Source organism: Siniperca chuatsi, linkage group LG9 (assembly GCF_020085105.1).
Source record: "Siniperca chuatsi isolate FFG_IHB_CAS linkage group LG9, ASM2008510v1, whole genome shotgun sequence".
NCBI classification, from domain to species: domain Eukaryota; kingdom Metazoa; phylum Chordata; class Actinopteri; order Centrarchiformes; family Sinipercidae; genus Siniperca; species Siniperca chuatsi.
This window is the reverse complement of record NC_058050.1, coordinates 8,367,071-8,387,685: the sequence shown is the minus strand read 5'-3', so window position 1 is coordinate 8,387,685 and position 20,615 is coordinate 8,367,071. Positions and strand designations below refer to the sequence as shown.

Sequence of the window (20,615 nt, the reverse complement as noted above, 5' to 3'; positions counted from 1 at the left end):
CAGTCACTCATCCGCTGCCCTCCACCTGCACATCGAGCCTCCTGAACTGACTTATTGTGGAGCCTCTCAAAGCAAGAGTCTCTGCTCACTCTTCACCCGTGACATTTCCACTCACCTGAGCGAGTGTAGCTCTCGTGGCATGTGTGTGTGATCTCAGCAGCCAGGTCCAGGTAGTGTTGCCTCTTCTCCGGCGCACCATCATCAGCTCCGATGCCGATCATACCCCCAGAGAAGCAGGCCAGGTGGCCCATCTTGTGATCCAGGATCCCTCCCCTCCACTCGGCCATGTAGGTGAGACCACCAGGTGACTTCTGTACCAGGTTAGCTTCAATCGCCTGCAGCAACACACAGAGTCAGGAATATTTAAACCTGATATATGTACTGCCCATTAATTATTGACATGACGTGTGCCACATAATTGGTTGATTAAGAACCTCTATATTTCACCAATGGTTTTGTTACTGTGACTACTGTTAACAGCTTTACATTCTCTACTTGAAGGTTCAAACTGCAGCAGCAAAGTTGTGCATGTATGTTTACAAACCTGCCCAAGGCTTGATGTACCCAAACATATTAAAAGGGAAAGGAGAGAGAAAAGATTTATCACCAGTAAATACCACCACTCAAAGAGATGGTTTTGTATTTCACTTTTGTGTTTGAGGTAATTTCTCTGAGAAGTGTCCATATCTATCATCTGAAAGGATAGTTGTCTCTCTTCTCTGTTAAGGCCACCACTTGCAGATATGTTTTGATGCCCTCGTTCGCTTTATGCTTAAATACAATCTCCAACTCAGATGTCAAACCAGTTGATGAAATGAGCAATGAAGAGGTTGTGTCACAACGACAACATTTGTGGTGTTGGTCTCTTTTCATTATAGCACTTACCGTATATCTTTTTAATCAGTGTAATTGTTTAGCATCATTAATATATCACTATGTATTAACGTTACATATCACAACTGTATCCAAACAGACAATCTACACTTGGTTAACACTACACAAATTAGTTTTGTTCAATTGAAGAATTGGGAGGTTGAACTGCCAAAGATAGAACTTCCCAAATTCCCAATAGGGGTATCTACAGTATACACCTTGTTTTATATAAAGGCCTGTCTATATGGACAATTTTTATACAGTCCAACATGGCTGCTACACTCTAAATGTCTGTGTTCATCTGTTAAATTATGTATGTATTGTAGCAGGAAGGCAAATCTCTGAGGGATTCTATCTGATACCCTGTGAAAAAGACGTCCAGTACAAATCCTTTAATAAATGATCAAAAGACAGTTAGGAGGCAGGGAAAGGGAGATTTATTTATCAAAGAAAGACTTTTTAAAAGAAAGAAATCTCAACTTTCTTTTTCAGAGAAATCTGCAGATTTAGCTTTTGTGCATTTCAGCCTCTTTGCAGTTGTGTTTCCTGTCAGTGCTTTATGTGTTATAAGACAAGAACAGTTGAAGGACATCTTTCACCCATTGTCGGGCTCGCTGCTCATTTTGCATTTGAATACAGGTTTGTGATATTCAGCAGCAACACTCCACAAAGTGCTGATAATTAAAAGTGGAAACTCCCTCTTGAATCTCAGGTCCAATCATTCATTAATTTTTTAACAGCTCTTTCAGGATAAGCTTGAAAAGATGAGGAAATTAAGACATCCTCTTTCACATTTATATGTTAAGAACATTTGATTTGTGAAGTGGGTTATTTTAATTCCAAATTATTTAGTGACAAAGACAACCAGTACTGCAGTAAGTACTTTTTTCCCTTCATGTAATAATTCCCTCCTACCAATGCTGTAACTGAGAACAAAAAGAAATGTGTATAAATATGAATGCTTATAAATACCATGTTCCCAGAAGAAATTTAGCTGCTGTTAGCTGTAATCATGGCATGGTATAATTGGAAAATTTTCTCTCATTCAACCCTGTCTTGATTAGTAATCTACGTATTTTTGAATGCCAAAGATAATGAGCCTTCACCCCTCTGTATAAACATACAGTATATAACTTAACTGGATAGCGTGGGGATCTTTGGCCATTTAAATACCAAGTCACAGGGGAGAAGGAGAGTCTGTAATTAGTAGTTACGCCTCTGGCTTGACCCTCTGATGAGAACTGAGGAATTGCAATGGCAATCTTAAGTTATTGTCTGGGATACTGTAATTGTAGCCAGATGGAATGTGCTTTACTCTGACATTATCTCCATTAAAGAGGAAAACAGACAGCTTCAGATGTATTGTTATGCATGTGTATACAGTGCTTGTATTTTAAAAAGTGAAAAAGTGTTCCCCTTCCTGATTTCTTATATTTCAGATCATCAAACAAATTTAAATATTAGTCAAAGATAACACAAGTAAACACAAAATCCAAACCTACATGGCCCTGTGTGAAATAGTGATTGCCCCCTAAACCTAATAATTGGCTGGGCAACTTAGCAGCAACAACTGCAATTAAGCGTTTGCAATAAATTGCAATGAGTCTTTTACAGCGCTGTGGAGGAATTTTGGCCCACTTATCTTTGCAGAATTGTTGTAATTCAGCCACATTGGAGGGTTTTCGAGCATGAACAGCCTTTTTAAGGTCATGCCACAGCATCTCAATAGGATTCAGGTCAGGACTAGGCCACTCCAAAGGCTTTATTTTGTTCTTCAGCCATTCGGAGGTGGACTTACTGGTGTGTAAGTAAGTTCGCTTCAGCTTGAGGTCACGGACATTCTCCTTCAGGAGTTTTTGGTAGACAGCAGAATTCATGGTTCCATTTATCACAGCAGGTCTTCCGGTCCTGAAGCAGCAAAACAGCCCCACACCATCACACTACCACCACCATATTTTACTGTTGGTATGATGTTCTTTTTCTGAAATGCGGTGTTACTTTTACACCAGATGTAATGGGACACACACCTTCCAAAAAGTTCAGCTTTTGTCTCGTCAAGTACACAGAGTATTTTCACAAAAGTCTTGGGGATCATCAAGAAGTTTTCTGGCAAAAATGAGACAATGTTCTTTTTGCTCAGCAGTGGTTTTTGTCTTGGAACTCTGCCATGCACGCCATTTTTGCCCAGTCTCTCTCTTATGGTGGTCATGAACACTGACCTTAACTGAGGCAAGTGAGGCCTGCAGTTCTTTGGATGTTGTTGTGGGGTCTTTTGTGACCTCTTGGATGAGTCGTTGCTGTGCTCTTGGGGTAATTTTGGTCGGCCAGCCACTCCTGGGAAGGTTCACCACTGTTCCATGTTTTCGCCAGTTGTGGATAATGGCTTTCACTGTGGTTCGCTGGAGTCCCAAAGCTTTGGAAATGGCTTTATAACCTTTTCTAGACTGATAGATCTCAATTACTATCTTTCTTATTTGTTCCTGAATTTCTTTGGATCTCGGCATGATGTCTAGCTTTCGAAGATCTTTTGGTCTACTTCACTTTGTCAGGCAGGTCCTATTTAAGTGATTTCTTGATTGAGAACAGGTGTGGCAGTAATCAGACCTGTGTGTGGCTAGAGAAATTGAACTCAGGTGTGATAAACCACAGTTAAGTAATGTTTTAACAGGGGGGGCAATCACTATTTCACACAGGGCCATGTAGGTTTGGATTTTGTTTTCCCCTAATAATAACAACCTTCATTTAAAAACTGCATTTTGTGTTTACTTGTGTTATCTTTGACTAATATTTAAATTAGTTTGATGATCTGAACATTTAAGTGTGACAAACATGCAAAACAATAAGAAATTAGGAAGGGGGCAAACACTTTTTCACACCACTGTACATACAAAAGTCAGTTGCTATCTAACCACATTACACAGTACCAGGAATCTTTCCTTTTCGATATTATCTTCCTTCCTTTCCCCTATGACCATTCTACTGAGAACATCTGTCACAGAAATACTCCTACTGTATATAATCATGATATGGTGCTGTGAATAAAAGCATTCATTACAGCTCTACACCGGCTTCTGAATATGATCCACTGAATTTAAATAGATAGAAATCTATACATAAAAAGCCCTGGTTTTGAGTGACATGCTTCACATTATCACTCCATTATTTTTAAGTACAGTATAGCCACTTTCAGACAGGCACCATATTACGTACTTCAAAATAAGACGGTGTAGTCCCTCATTCGTACCTTTTCTACCATATTACGTACTGTATATTCAATGGAAATTAACAATTATATCAATCTAATGTCCAAATAAGCGCCTGAGTCACTTTTACTTCGAAGTCATGACAACAATGTTACCAGGTTGGACATTTCTATAAAACATCCAACATGGCAAAAATCAGAATTGAATGCTGCCAGATTAACGTAAAGTCCACAGCGGCGGGAGATTAAAGGCATGCCCCCTCCCCCCGATATGGGGCAAAAGTATGGTGGCCCTGAGGGTCAAAACACAACATTTCAGATTACGGAAAAGGAGGGACAACACTTCTTGTGATTGGACAGAACCCAAGTCCCTGGCGACAGTTCAGTGTCATTTGCTGTTTGTGTAGCCTAGCCTAGCTTACTACTCTCAGCCGTGTCCTTGCACAAATCATAAACTGAGTTTGAAAGGATGGAATAGGAGATTGAAATCATAAGAGAATACTTTAACAAAGGACATATGATGTAGCCTAATTCTTGACATGCTTTCAACATATCATGACATTAAAATGTCCCGTGGGACCAGGAAGCATGCTTGAAACAATTAGGACTGAGGAGACGGGGCGGCTAGCCTACTCTTTAACATCAGGCTATCAGAGTGCGGCACGGATAGATGTTTGGATATAGAACTGGCTGACTTTAAAGCAGAAACATGGCCTCTGTGTTAAAAGGGAGAAAATAATGAGAATGCTTTGTGAACTAAACCCACGCGGAACTTTGTTGCAGACATGTTGTAGGAATGTGGATGGGTTCTCCTGCAGAATCATGCTGGTCAAATGTAGACCAACAACCCTAAGTACAACCATAAATTACTCTATCACTGTTTAAATAAAACAAATCTGTATGAAGACACATAAGACACTGATCAATAAACAATCATTTGTCATGGTAGAGATTATGTGAATATTTCTGTGTGAGGATGATTGTGGTGCAGCTGAAACGACTAAGATTCTAAAACTGGATTAAATGTAGTTTAAAAGGTGAGTTTTATAATATATAATATAGGCTGCATGTAGTCTTAATGTGTTTTGACAGCATTTCAGTGATGTTGAAATATTTACACACATGCTGCTTTATATACAGTGTGAGCAAGCCCCAATTTAACATCATGTTACTCTGCGCTCTCTAATTACATCAAATGATGAAATTGATGAGACATTTTATTAGAGAATTTACTGTGAGAAAAGGGGGCGACCCTCATCGATCACACTCACAATAGTCATTAAGGCTTGAACTGCAAAATACGTTTTAAAAATCCATCTCTTATGCAGCCTGTGTAAGAACAGAGAATGCTCTGCTATTCTTCCCTGTTCTTTTTTTTTTTTAACTCAACGCTCCCTCTCAGTGCCACCATTTCTGAATAAAGCCACAAGGAACATTTACATAACTGACACTTATGTCTGAATGACAGAAAGCAATCACTTTAACAAATGAATAAAGCCAACAATGTATTCCAAAATTCCAAAAAATGTTGTATCCTTCACTCAGCCTTCTGCCACTATCCCCTAAAACTTTAAGCGATGTAATTGCTGTCCTCTCGCTGTTTTATGAAACACTGTTTGTTTGTCTTTTATTTGTCTTGAGTGTAAAGCACTTTGTATACTTTGTCTGATCAAAGGCTTATGCAAATTACTGTAATTATTATTATTTTATCTAAAAAAGCTATGCCTGAGTGGACCCATCGCTCTGTGTGAAATGTAAGATTAAAATTTCCATACCTCCAGTGCGCCGTAGTACATCTTCTTTGCGTCGTCGTCCGTCTTATCTGACATCAGAAATGATTTGATCAGATACTCGTAGAAACTATCCCCGAGGCCACCAATGGAAACATGATCTAAGAAGGGGAATAGGAGGGGAACAGGGTTGTATGAAAATATTCAGCAGGGTCACGCACAAATCTTAATTCAGGGTATCTGCAGGTCTTGAAAAGTCTTAAAAATAATCAAATATATTTTATTGCCTGCCCTAGGCTATAATGTTGGTTATAAAATAGTTTTGTATCTGATTTATCAGAGTTTCAGTCAGCACCATCAGACCTATAGCAAATACTGTCACTACTGCTCGCTACAGTAGCTAGGAAGTTCATTGTCTCATAATGGACAAGGGTTGATTTTAGCAAAAACTTGAATGAACAAAATCTGTCGAGGTGGCATTAATCTAATTAAGTATATTATTGTTATAGACTGCTGTGAAGTACTGAAAAAAATAGTAGTAAATAATTTTAGACCATATTGTCCCTTCTGGTTTTCCATATTACTTTCATACTTTAGCTGGTATGATTGTGAAACAGGTATTAAATTGCTTTCCATGTGGTATTAAAAAAAAAGGTCTTTAAAAAAATTCAACTTGGTCAACACTGCAGAAACCCTGTTATTCCATTCACAAATCAAGTCTTACAGGCCACTGTATCTGACTAACTCATTTCTGGTTTGCTGGAATCACAGTGTTACAAAAGTTTTTGTGTCTTTCTGTGGTAGAACATCCAAAATATTCAACTGCATTGTTACTATATTGTCTAAATTTTTTTCTGGGTAATTCGTGGTGTGCATGATCATGTACTGTGAACCCACACACACTCTCTGCTCACTGATGGTAGAAAATAGTTTATTTAAAATTTCTAACCTAAATTATGTAACACACTTCAAGCTTGTGAGTGAAAACTGAAACAAGTGGCTGTTGATGTTCCGCCTGCCCGCTCTAAGTCCACATTCAGATGCATGAAGATGAATATGATATTGCAGTGGAGGCGTGCATGAGTCTAAATCTATCCACTCATGCTCATTGCATGTACGCACACCTTTGCTGACTCCCCCGCAAGGTTATCACAGTGCTGCCGTGTTTGTCCGTGACACAGACAGATGAGGGAGAGCTGTGAAGCCAAGACTTATTTTTCCTTTGTGGAGATAAATATATACAGTTTTGCTTCTCTACATGCTCACCCACAACAATGAGCCTCTGTAATCATCAAGATTACCACCTTTTTAGTCCCAGCGTCGTTTTATCCCGTGACTTTTTTCACCTCCTTTCAGGTAAATCAGAAAGATCCAATTTCCTGAAGTAATTGAATTCATTATCATTTTAATAACCCAGAGCAATGGGAGTCATATAGCCATTGCTGTGAGCCTGATATTAAAAATGAAAGGAAATAGACGGATGGGTGGATGATGCCGACAAGCAGTTAAATGAGCACTGACACGTGAGGTGACTGAAGGTCTGTCAGTGGTGTGAAAGCAGAAGAAGAGAGTCAGAAATGGGGAAGGTAAAAATGTGAAATGACATTCAATGAACTCTTGTAATCTTGACCCACACTGGGGAAAACACAAATATCACACTACTTAGGGAACAAGAATGACTTTCCCAGGGGAGCTCAGAGATGGATGTGTACCAAGGTCACATGTAAACCTTATGTTTTTTCTCATAATGTAAGAAAGCCATTGACCTTGTCCTTCACTGCAAATAATACTGTTCAACACGTTTCTCTATAATCCAAATTTACCCATAATCATACAATGATTTCATGCTGTCTAACCAGAATAACACAGTACTTACGTTGGACCCAGTTGCCGCTGACTGGACTGAGGAAGTTGGGGTACAGGCCGTGGGGTTTTTCAATCTTGTTCAGTAGTTTTCTGATGTTCATCACCTGCCAAGACCCCAGGGTACAAAAGAATATTATCAGGATACTGCACAGCCATGGTTTCACACAATCAGCTTGTACTGTAAAATCGCTTCAAGGCTGGAAAGCATCTTGCAGAGAAATGGAGCTTAATCAGAAATCCATGGTCATGATAAATCCCACACATTTTCAAAACTTATGTAAAATAGCAGTAAATTGTTCCTGCAACATAGAACTGGAAATGGGATCTATATATCACACCTTCTCTGTGTAGATGGGATTGTTGGAGAGCTCCGTCAGATGGACAAATTCGAGGTGAAGGGTCCCGAACTCAGCCAGGATGCTGCTCCCGGCTGAAGCCCATCCCCAGCTCCAACTGGTGCCACTGCAACAGAGACAACATCCAAACAAGTAGACTAAGTATCATAGCTGTTATACCCAGGCATCTACAGGTACACACTTTTATAAGATTACTGTATATACAGTGTAATTAAAAAAAATTAAAATTACAAAAGGTGGCAGAGTATTGCATTTAGGGACTGGAGACAAATCGGGAAGGTAAAGAACTAGGTTCTAGTGAGTTAAATGTTTTACAGGCAATTCCATCTTCATATGATCCTTCTGTATCAGCAGCAGTATTAATTATAAACTCCAGCCAACCAGTGCAATAGTTCTTTAAGTTCTTCTACTTAGAAGTGATTCTCTGTTAGTATTACGCTGAACTAAATCATAGAAACTAACCAACTGTGTGTTCCTGGTAGACTTCTTGGCCTTCTGGACCCAGACTCACAACGTATAAGACTTGGGTCTTACTTTTTATTCTCTTTTCATATGGAAATCAATAACCATCTACTGTATGTCTCCAGAGATCTGTACGATATCTTCCATCCAAAATATGATAAGTTGATATATTTGAACATTTAGCTATTGTCATTTGTGGTTTTCAGAGTTGGACCATGTATCATCCTAAACTCACTCTTCCTTAACTATGAAGCAACACCAGAGCTGAAACGATTAGTCAATTAATCAAGAATCATTTGACAGAAAATTAATCTGCAACATTTTCGATGATCGATTAGAATCGAAGCAGAAATGCCAAACATTCACTGGTTCCAGCTTCTAAAATGTGAAGATTTGGTTCTTTTCTTTTTGTTATGTGATAGTAAATAGTAAGTTTTGGACTGTTGGTTGGACAATACAAGCAGCTGAATACATCACCTTGGCCTTGGGCTGTGGGAAATTGTGATGGGCATTTTTCACTATTTCACAGAACCAACAATTAATAAATTAATCAGGAAAATAATAAGCAGTTAAATTGATGATGAAAATAATCTTCAGTTGCAGCACTATCAAACGCTGCTCAAACAGCTTTAACTTTCTGCAGCCAAGTTCATGCAACAACCAATCAAATACTGATAACATGTCAAGGTGATAACAAGATATTATAGACAAATCAGCAGATTTTGTAAACTACAACAATAGACAACTAACATCTTGTGACACTGACCTAAGAAAAAGAAACTACCACATATTGTCGGGGTTTTTGAGTTAATTATATATAAATCTTGTTATATTCCTGGGAGTTAAACTTTCCAAAACTACCACATAACAAGGTGCTGGACGCAAAAAAACCCCCAGCAGCTTCACATTTGTGTTTGTAGCCTATTTTTTTTTTACACTTCTAAGTTGTGTCTCTGGGTGAAATACTGGGTGAAAGCATAGATAATAAATTGGATGTTTGCAATGGAGCAAAGTGTACAGATGTTTTGATCTGATTAGTTAAAATATATAAAGTTAACTTGGCAGTTGTCGTTATCTGGCATACCATAAACATTCATTACAATATGTTAGGCTAATAAGATTTCTGTCTGACATAACCTTTACCATCATTTACCATTAAGTACATTTATTGTTGCCTGTTGTGATTGATGTTTGTGTAAAGTTTCATTAACCTCAACTTGAAACTCACCAATGCAGCCAAATTATGTGTTTTTCACTGTGTAATGACCTAGTTAGTTACCTAGAAACTATCAAAAACATTAAGGTCAGAAACACATGACACCGGTATTTCCTCAAGGCAGTGTTGGTAATATCACTCTGCACATTCTCAGTAAATGTGTGGTTTCAGTGACGGTGCTTGAATGCAGGCCTATGAGTACTTGAAGCAGAATTTACTATTAAAAAGACTTTACATATCCTCTAATAGATACTAGAGAAGATCAGACATCCGGTAATGAATTGAACTGAATTCGATTGAAGAAGGGAAGAAGATGGAGAGAAAATTGTGGGAGGGGGCTGGTGTGTGAGGGCAGAGAGGAATCAAAGAGTTTGCCAGTCTGATGAATGCATCCATTAAAAGTTTGAGGGCTACATCGTTAGTAGCTCTGGCTCGAGTCACATCTGATTCCTCCTTTACGAAAAATCAATCTAAAAATCAAGGCGGAGGTGCGGGGTGGTGTGTTTGTGTTTCGAGAGAGGGAGGGGATGGGGTGGGGCCTGCCTGGTAAGCAACAACATTGGCACTCGTCCATTAATCTTTTCACCCCTTTAACAAACACAGCCTCACACTCTTCCACAGCCATCAGAAATATAATCAGGTTGAGAAAGTGATGAAAAAAGCAAAGATCAATATCACGTCATGCATAATGTGTTGGGGAAATTGGCATTTTTGTGCATTTTAACAAAGGAGGTAAAATAATTCTCATCTTTGATGTTGACTAGGAACACACACACACATCAATAAAACTGTGCGACCTCTCAATATATGTTATTAAAAATCATAATTCCCAGATGAATGTTGCTAAAATCTATATCTGTTTCATTTAGGTTTTTAATTAAACCATATTCTGCATTTTGAAGGATAATAGGAAACGTTAACATTACATTGATTTTATTTTTTTTATTTGTAAGGGACTGTGTATGATATTACATATACAACATAAATGTTGCCACAGTATAAACTGTTTATTTACTCCAGCACATTGAAAAGGTATCTCCCACGGTCCTGGTAGAGTGTAAAACAAATGAAGCTGGATGTGAAAAGTGGCATTCGCTCCCAAAACAACATGACTAGTAACAAATATTTTCATTATCGATTAAGCAGCTGATTATTTTCTCGATAAATCTTTTGATTTCATTTTTAAATGGCTTGTTTTGTCTAACCAACAGTCCAAAACCATAAGATATTCAGTTTACAATACGACAAATGAAACCAGGAAATCCTTGAAATTGAGATGCAGGAACTAGAGATTGTTTGGCATTTTTGATAGAAGAATTTGTATGATTACTACTAATGATCTATTAATCACATAATCAAGTAATTGTTTCAGCAATTAAAAAAAAAAGAATAACATGTAGAGATCTGGTGTGACGTTTGGCAGGTCACAATAACACAACACTAAACATACAGGAAAGGAGTCATAACACCAAGAAATGCAATACAGTAATTCACTTATAGCATATTAGAAAATACTTCCCATATACTCAGAGCTGCAGGCTATGCAGCAGAAGTGCAGAGTGCTGGCTGCCGGTTTATATTCTGTTACACGTTGCATATGTTCTCTTCTAAGTGACGTGTGTGTGTGTACATAGTACACCCCACATGACCACACTATGGGCAGCCTGGCTCCTCCTGTCCATCTGTACCACAGACCCATGTTGGTGATGTAGCAGAAATTAACTGTAGAGTAAGGTAATTAAATCTGCCAGCAGCTGTCCAGCTTGGCTGGTGGGTTAATTGGTAGCAGGTGGATGACAGAGGTGCCAAGAAGTATTTTATAAGGTAAGATTAGGAAGAGGAGGATACTTACCAAAATCTTAAAAACAGACATAAAAGGAGTTTGACAGTTAGAATAAATAACTTCCAAAAATAAATAAAGTATAATATTTTAGATCTAGTCTCACAGGACACTTCATGAAACTGAATCATCATCATAATAAGAAAACTTTTTCCCCCTGGCATTCAGGCATTGCACTGTGTGTTGATAAGGCAAAACAGAGGTAAAGTCACGCTGTGTGTATGTAGGCTAGCGATAATAATTTGACTGACTGTTATTGAACTGTTATTTCAGTCTCACTATAAAATTGTTAAATCAAAAAACAAGAGGCACATTTGTTATCCCCACTCCTGCTTAAAAAGGGTTGAACCCAAACACACTCAGAACTTGAAATTCATTGTGAAATTGCTCTGAAAATGAAAATGGCTTGAAGTTGTGTTGCGTGACCGTGGCATTAACAAGATTGTGTCAATAAAGACTTTAGATTAGAAAGGTAATGGTTTGGAACAGATTAAAAATTAACAACTCATTTAAAAACATGCAAATATTATTCATATGATCTTCCAAAGTGTTTATGAACACAGATTAATTCTTATCCAAATGTCATTGTAAATCTCAGCCCGCAGCTGCTCCACTGTCAATAAATGGAGACTGACTGTTTAAAGTGGTCATATTATGCTTTTTGGCTTTTTCCCTTTCCTTATATATCTTTTTTTGTCCATGTAATAGGTTTGCAAAGTGAAAAAGCCTAAGTCCACCCCAAAGGGAGTTACCCTCTCCCACAGAAAACACCCCAGCTCCTGCCCTGCCTGAAAACAGCTCGATTGTAGTCCATCCTTTTCTTCCGTAAAGTATCTATGTCACTATGTAACACACATCATAATGCACAAATTAAGCAATTTCCACAAGCACACCTAAATGTGAAATTAAAATAATGTTAGATACCCTCCAGGCAGTCAAACTTGTTACTGTGATGTAGACAGTGCACAGCTGAAACGTTACGTACGAAAGATAAATGAGTTACAAATTAATAACTTCCCACTCTGAAACGTCTTGCTCCAGTCTATGTTATGAAGCTGGTTCGGGTTGTTCTGCCTGAGTTTCGGTATCAGATTTGGCTGAACTGAAGCCATAGTTACCGGCTGAAGTGGCTTTGTTTTGATCACACTACCTTACTCATCAGGATCCGACCTACTCTGCTTCTAATTGGGTAGTAGTCCTTATCTAGGTATTGTGCATGTGCAACTCCCAACAGAGATTGAAAAGAGGTGCTGCAGCAATGTGCAGTATGAGAAAAAAATATGGTGTTTTATGAAAATGAAACCATGTACACCTATTCTGGTACAACCCCAAAATAAAATTATGAACCTGAGGGTTCAATACAATATTAGCATATTTCCTATTTTCCTACAACTTGCATGTCGGCTCAGTTTTTTGAAGCAAACTCTAGTTGCCAAGTTGAAAAAAACGCACAAGCGCTGATTAATGCCAGCCAGCATGATAACTTGATATGGTCTTTTATCAGGAATGGAGGACAGTTGGAGGTGACGGCTGCTGCTGAGACTCACCTCCCGAGGTTGATGACTCCTCTGGGGATTCCTGTTGGCGTGTTGAAGGCAGGCAGCAGCTTCTCTCCCAGCTCCAGTACTTTACGCTTGAACAACTGGAAAGAAAAGAGGAAGGCAACTTGGTAAATACACAAACAACACACATACAACATGTGTGCACATGTTTTATTGTTCCTTTTTGTTTATATGTTAAACATAAAATAATTAGAAATATATATTTTACAAAAAGAAAAGCTGCCCGTCATCTCATCCAAGCTTAAAACTATCACAGGCTAGGAATCACAGGCCTGCACACATTTCGCCTCCGTTTTCCCTCTAAAGCTAATTATGTGAAACATAAGGCCTGCTACAACAGAACTCCAGCAGGATTAAAAGCAATCTCATCGATGTAATCTACAACAGTCTGCACGTCCTCCCCATCTCCACTGGCCAGACTCTCTGAGGCCAAGGCTGAGGCAAAGTTAATGTATCATTTTATGAGCTGGATTATCAGTCAACAAATCACCACCATTAGCCAGTGGGAACAATGTTTGAAAAAAATGAAGACAGTGAAGTTAGATAATGAAGTCTTGACAAAGAGAGAGATGTCTGAGGAGACAAAAAGGGTTGAGGTAAAGGGGGAGGGGAGATTCATAGACAAGAGACAAAAGGCCTTGGAAAGAGAAAGAGAGTAGAGAAAGAGAGTAGAGAAAGTGATTGAGAAGAGACAGACATAGTATATGGAGTTTAGACAAAGACAAAGCACAGTCAGAGAGAGAGTTTGTGAGCGTGGCAGTGGTGTGGAGCAGTGACTCAGCAGAAATAGGGAGAGAGGAAGAGAAAATGAGGAAAACAAATCAATCAGATACCTGGAAACTACTGGCCTTCACTATTAGCATTGTTATTATTGTATAAGTAGTCTTTGTAGTCCGAAAAATAATAATTTGCTTTACTTAAGCAAAGTGAACAAGTATTACTGTATATTTACTGAATATATTCATAGTGATGTGTCCTTTGCTGCGGTTTGTTTTAAATCTGAAATTTGGATCTAGATTTTACTGTTAAATCCAACAGACAAATGAGACTTCTCAAAATGTACATTATGAAGTCCAAAGTATTTGTTCTGTCTCGGAATTTCTCATTAAAGACCAAAAAGATACTGTATTTCGTGTGTGCAACCTAAATTCATTTTCTCTTCAATCTGTCACTACTATCAAACACCTTTATAAAGGGCTGCTGAACAGAGCCATGTTTTGTGTCACAGCAATATACGTAAAGCATATTCTCACTAATTCTGAAGCGTGCGTGTGTGTGTGTAACAAACAAATTCATCACACCAAAGCTCAAATATGGGCCAACCTATTCACACGTGGCAAGCGCTGTTGGGAATGCTTTCTGTTATGAGAGAAAAGGCCTTTCTAAAGACTGTGAGGTACCCAGTCCCTGGAAAAATGGACATAACCGCTGCATTCTAAAGGGTTCAATAGTCAATTGCTGAGTAAGGGGTTCTCCGGGGGACTGATTCTTTATGTTTGGTCAGGTATAAAAGGAAAGGGTTAAACCAGGTAGGACTGCAGTTCAGGAGCAAGAGTGACAACACATTTGCAGCCAACATGAGCAACACCGGCATGAACATGAGGGGCAAGGTACTTTTAAAAAATATTTTTGTAATAAGTAGAAATGACTGTTTACAAAATGAGATCACCATATTCACCTTGCTACTTTTTTCCTAACCATTACAATTCACTTTTTTCAGATAATCTTCTACGAGGAGAGGAACTTCCAGGGTCGCTCCTATGAGTGCATGAGCGACTGCTCTGACATGACCTCCTACCTGAACAGGTGCCACTCCTGCAGGGTTGAGAGCGGCTGCTTCATGGTCTACGACCGCCCCAACTACATGGGCAACCAGTACTTCATGAGGAGGGGCGAGTACGCTGACTACATGAGCATGATGGGAATGAGAGACTGCATCAGGTCTTGTCGTATGATCCCCATGGTAAGCATAATATTGTGATTTGTTCTGTACAAGGTGCACTGACCGCTAATATTATACAATTCTGACATTTTTCTGACAATGTAAACTCTCTGTTTTTCAATTTACAGCACAGAGGCCAGTTCAGGATGAGGATCTACGAGAGGGAGAACTTTGGTGGTCAGATGTATGAGCTGATGGACGACTGTGATAACATCATGGACCGCTACCGTATGTCCGACTGCATGTCTTGCAGCGTGATGGACGGCCACTGGCTGATGTACGAGCAGCCCCACTACAGAGGCAGGATGATGTACCTGAGGCCCGGAGAGTACAGGAGCTTCAGGGACATGGGCATGAGCGGCATGAGGTTCATGAGCATGAGGCGCATCATGGACTCTTGCTACTAAATGTATCAAATGCCACTAAATAAAGCAACTACTGCACTACTTTGACTTTTCTCAAGCTTATTGCCCAACTGTCTCAATGAAATATTATACAGTATTATACAGTATATTAGAATTTTTTTAGGCAAAATTCTTTGGTGGGGTATGCGATTCTAGAGAAATCCAATACCATGACATAAAGCGAACGACACAGCAAGTAATGTAACTGTTTAACTGTTGCTATAGTTGCTGCTATAGCTAACATCACAACAACAGCATATCTTAGCAAACTAGAAAATACGCTGAATGTCCGCGGGCAAGTCATTTAACATGACACGCAAATCATGGCTGGAATAGTGTTGTGTGGCTCGGTCCAAGCCTCTTTGTTTGTTTGTTTCCCATTTATAGAGCCAGGGCTATGTACAAACACTAGAGTTTTTTTTCAGCGCACACACTGAACGGACAGCTAGCGGACCGTGAGGAGATATATTAATTTGACAAAAAGACGTTTTGGATTAGAATTGCATACCCCACCTTTAACACCCCTTTTTTCCTCATAATTTTGTACCTCGAAACACATCTAGTATATGCACACATCTCACAAACCTTACATACATTATGCACAGACTATTCAGAAGTCTAACACACCCATTATTGTGCTTAATGTGCCAATTTCACAGCAGCTGCAGTGTCCTTTTAAAACCTACCCATGAGCCTTTGCATGAAACACTCATGCATGTTATTGGTATTCAGAGCGACCCCTGTGGGATCTTTACAGTTTTAGAAAAACAATGTATAACAGACTCTCTCACTGTCAAGAACAAGAGTTGCAAAGTAGTTGGAAAGTAAATAAATTAATAAATGATGGTTGAATTAATGAACAACCAGACCAGCTATTGAACTGACAACTGCAATTTCCAAATTGCAAGAGCCTGCCTTTTTTCATTTTTCAAAAGGGTCAGTGTTTCATGCAGGCTGGTAAATAAGATATTCTTCAGATGCTGTCAGAAGAAGTTTTCTGCTGTACATGCCGAATGCTTGACCCACAAATAAAGCAGCACATTGGATAAGATCCTTCATTACAGTCAAACGGTTCACTTAAAGTAGTAAATACTCGACTTTAAATATTTATCAGAAAATCTAATCTGCTTCATCAGGACTTTATGGGTGTGTTTTGGCTACGTCTGAAATCACTCTTCATTTACTATATAGTGCATTATATTTACTGTAGGCTATTTTATTTGAGTGTTATTAGAGTTGGAAATGTATCCACTAAATAGTTCCCTCCCAAATTTCCACAGTGGAACAAATAAAATAGTGACTGTCTATGCACGCAGGAGGTGGAAACAGATCCAGTATATATGGCAGACATATTCTGGAAGCGATGGAGAAGAGAATATCTACCACAGCTGCAAGAGCGCCACAAGTGGTCCCATCCATCTTGCAACTTCGCCAATGGAGACACTGTGTTGATCGTCGACGACTTAGCACCATGCAACTCCTGGGTCATGGGAAAGGTCATCCAGATAGTGTTACTATTATTTAACTTATTCAATGAAATCACTTATTTATCACAATTTCCATAAACTATTAAACAAAATACAGACTGTGCTTATTTATCGAATTAAAACATATATAAATGTAACTTGGCTCCCATAGTGCCCATGACATATACTCTAGTCTCACAACCCCACAATTTGTCACATTTTATAGATGGGAAAATTACCAGTGCGCTACTACACCTGCCAGCCAAATGATGATGATCACTAAGTATCAGAAAAGAGTAAACTACTGAGTGTATATAATATGAGAGTAGTGATTGAATGAATGACACAACCAGAAGCCTGGCAACAGATGCAAAACCCTCCAACTGTCATCATATACATAAAACTATGCTAAAATCCTGGTGCACGAAAATATGTGATGTCACCTCTTTCCAACTGAGTGCCGCCCGTTTTAAACCAATTAGAAGAGCACAGAGAAAAACACAAATACAGAAATCTCTCAACTGAAATAATCAGAACAGTCTCTGCCTAATGTCTGTGTTTGTGCTGCGCTCCCTCTCCAGTCCCCAGGCTCTCCATTTTATCAAAGAGAGTACTAATGACCCTCCGCCTGGTCTCATCTCTCCGCATCAGTCTTTTCTACCACCACTGCAGCTCGAACAAACCAGAAGCCCACAGGCACACAGACACACACATACACTTGCTCTCATTTGTGCGTTGCACTTGCATAATTTTTTTATTTCACTGCAGAAGTATGCTGTAATCATGCACGTGTTCACTGCATTCTTTGTCGAATATGCAACACAAACACACTCACATCAAGTAACATACAGGCAAGAAGCAGGGACAGCTGATTATATTGCATAGTCATTTATTCTTGTTTGCTTGTTTATAAATTACTTTATTAATTATTGGGGAAAAAAACCCTTTGGCTGGCATCTGCTCTGTGATTTACTGTATGCGGCACACAACCGAAATTAAGGGCCGTGCTCATAAATCTGTCTTCACTGACACACTGCTGGTCTCTTGTCACACCGAGAGCCTCCTCCAGCACGTGATCTTCATTACTGAAGTGCTACTGTAATTACACTGTGTGTGTTTGCACCGCCTTCCCATCCATCCAATAATGCAAAGCTATCAACAAACTCCAAGATTGGTTTTGTTTGCAACTTCAATTTTTCCTTGCCTATCTGATAAAATGGCAGAATGGCGGAACTCAGCAAAGACCAACATTGATCTGATGTTACAGCCGACAGGTCGCTTTCTTCCCTTTCAGGTGGAATTCCCTGTAGGATGGCGGAGAAGGACCTGGACGCAAATGGCTTTTCTATCATCCCTTAACTGCTGAAGACACGCATCAGGCATGCATCCATCTCTCCCACAGCAAACATCGTCAGAACCCAGCGGAGAGACATTTTGAGCAACATTTGTAGGTCTGCCACTTCTTCCAGTAAAACCTCTCAGCCCTCGCCTCGGGGAACAAGAGACACATGAAAATGGGCCTATGCACTCTTCCATACCAGCTACTGTATGTTAACATTTCTAGCTCTCCATTTGCCCGGCTGTCTGTGTAAAATATTGTTGTAAAAGACTTATTGCAACAACTGGGAAAATTGTTTGTGTACTTTGAGGGACATGTTGCAGCCATGATAAAACTGGTGATATTCTATTTTTTTTTATTGTTAACAAATCCATGAAAAGACCAAAAATTAGTCCAACTCTCAATACTTCCCCTACGACTTCCCTGCCCTGCCTGTTGCTGTCAGCCACCAAGCCCATTGGCTCCTACTGAACACATAAATCTTTAGAAAGAGTTAACAATTATAAATATATTTTAAAATAAAAAGGCAAAAGCTGTGCACTGTGATTTTTAGCTTCACTAGGGATGTGAAGGTGTCAAATTTTCAAGCTATACATGGCACAGTATCATGATGGTGCCTCAAGCTTTCATGAAATACTACTGGAGCTGAAATGTAATGAAAATCACTTCACACCATGGCTGGCGCTGTTGGTTGTTAAAGGTTTAGGACAGTTGACTGGGGGTTACTTTAAATGCAGCACAGCATCTGCGTCTCTTAATTTTATGCATCGGTGAAATTTACGTTAGTCATGGCGGTAACAGAAATTTGCCAGGCGGTGTTGTTACCATCAGGATGTTTCATGACAGTATATATTAAAACCAGTATACTGGCATACCTCTAAACTGTACTCAAACAGGCATAAACAGTGCATTAGTGAACTAGCTGCAGATTTGGTGCTCAAGTGAGTATTCACGGCAGCAGGATGGTGTATGTGGGATCGACACAAAATATGATAATGATAATGAAGGAAGATGTCACCCAGTGCAACGACATCAATGGAGGTCTATGGCACCGAGCAATAAGATATATCAGACAATAAGAAAAATATACACTTTCACCAGCCGTATCCTTGAAGATGAATCACAGCTAAGTGTCTTAATCATACAAAGGTTTCATTTAACTCCTCTTCATAATTCTTGGCTTGACAACCAACCTACTAATGCACCTGTTATTCCTTTCTTCTTCACATTTAGGACACATTCTCAAGTCTGATTAGACAGTTGATAGACACGGTGAATATATAATGTGGCAATAAAATGACTAACTGTGAGACTGGTTGCTGATGTGTTTTAGCAGCCAGCAGAGAGCTTCATCAGCTGTACACATCCCTCACTCACAGTGTCACTGGTTCTGAGTAAAAATGTGGGCTTTTAATGTGAGAACAAAGCCCTGTCTCTTTTACACCTGCCATCACCTCCGCCTTACTCATGTTACTGAGATGTAGGAGACAAAGCAGGCAGAAAACCTGATCTGCTTAAGATGAGAAATGGATGATAAGCCGCAGTGTCATGAAAAACATATCTGCAATTTTAAAACAAATTTCATCTCAGCTTCAGAGGACTGCTTGTGGTTTCCTTGATTCTGTCCTGACCAAAGCGCATGCAGAGTGCATGCATAATGTTGTCTTGATACAAGTCCGGCACAGACAGTTATTTTCATGCAACCGGTTCCCTCTGTGAGAGTTTTTGAAGTCACTTAAGGTTCTGGTGCTTCAAAAATAACGACCAAATTTAAAAACTCAGTGGGTGACATTTTGATCATCTTGTGATGTCGCCGGGCTGAGAAAAAATGCGTTTTCTTTAGACCAGAGATAAATAATTCCTATTTAGCAGCTTATGAACATGAGAATTAGTTTATGATGTGTTGCACATCTGCAAACTAACCTCTTCTGACTCCATCACTATCTCACACCAACATGCAAGTCCACAGTACTCTTCTCATCATGCTTTTCCCTTTGTCCTGAATGTCGGAGGAAAGCTTTTACTCTTGATTAAAAACAAATCTATGAAGCAGCTAAAAGGCAGCAGTCTGTCAGTCCACAAAGGGAAAAAAAACATCTTATGCCTAACACGAGCTGTCCCTAAAGGCATGTCACTCATAGACCCTTAGAAAGCTTGTGGCAACAGCATTTACCTGTGGATGAGCCAGAGAAAAAGACGAAAAAGATTGATCTGTCTAAGGTGGTTTTGTTGGCGTCATTGATATTTGTGACACCAGTCTGTGGGCAAAGGGTCATATTTGCTACAATTAACGATTGCTGATTAATCTTCAAATGTCATGTCACAGTCCCAAAAGCCAAAGATATTCAGTTTACTAT

At 39.2% G+C, this 20,615-nt stretch overlaps 2 protein-coding genes across 3 annotated transcripts in view; one reads left to right on the top strand and one right to left on the bottom strand.

Moving 5' to 3' along the window:
- LOC122881791 (mannosyl-oligosaccharide 1,2-alpha-mannosidase IA) overlaps window positions 1-20,615 on the bottom strand; it is a 188,893-nt gene that overhangs the window by 11,516 nt on the left and 156,762 nt on the right. The window contains exons 5-9 of one of the 2 annotated variants that reach the window (XM_044208409.1): window positions 13,093-13,187; window positions 8,010-8,133; window positions 7,682-7,775; window positions 5,851-5,966; window positions 116-335 (exon numbers count right to left, since the gene is read on the bottom strand). In XM_044208409.1, the coding sequence (XP_044064344.1) occupies window positions 116-335; window positions 5,851-5,966; window positions 7,682-7,775; window positions 8,010-8,133; window positions 13,093-13,187 (649 nt within the window). Of the gene's footprint in view, window positions 1-115; window positions 336-5,850; window positions 5,967-7,681; window positions 7,776-8,009; window positions 8,137-13,092; window positions 13,188-20,615 lie in introns of both variants that reach the window. The other variant, XM_044208408.1, reaches the window with a different exon arrangement.
- On the top strand, window positions 14,604-15,495 carry LOC122881792 (gamma-crystallin M3-like). The gene is made up of 3 exons (XM_044208410.1): window positions 14,604-14,717; window positions 14,828-15,070; window positions 15,178-15,495. The coding sequence occupies exons 1-3, from the start codon at window positions 14,685-14,687 to the stop codon at window positions 15,454-15,456; spliced, it is 555 nt and encodes a 184-aa protein (XP_044064345.1). The 5' UTR covers window positions 14,604-14,684; the 3' UTR covers window positions 15,457-15,495.

Bases quoted from the DNA above. Each gene is read 5' to 3' on its own strand.
- LOC122881792 (XM_044208410.1), top strand. From the start codon at position 14,685: ATGAGCAACACCGGCATGAACATGAGGGGCAAG. The intron at 14,718-14,827 runs GTACTTTTAAAA...CACTTTTTTCAG, and splicing joins GCATGAACATGAGGGGCAAG to ATAATCTTCTACGAGGAGAG. The intron at 15,071-15,177 runs GTAAGCATAATA...TTCAATTTACAG, and splicing joins CTTGTCGTATGATCCCCATG to CACAGAGGCCAGTTCAGGAT.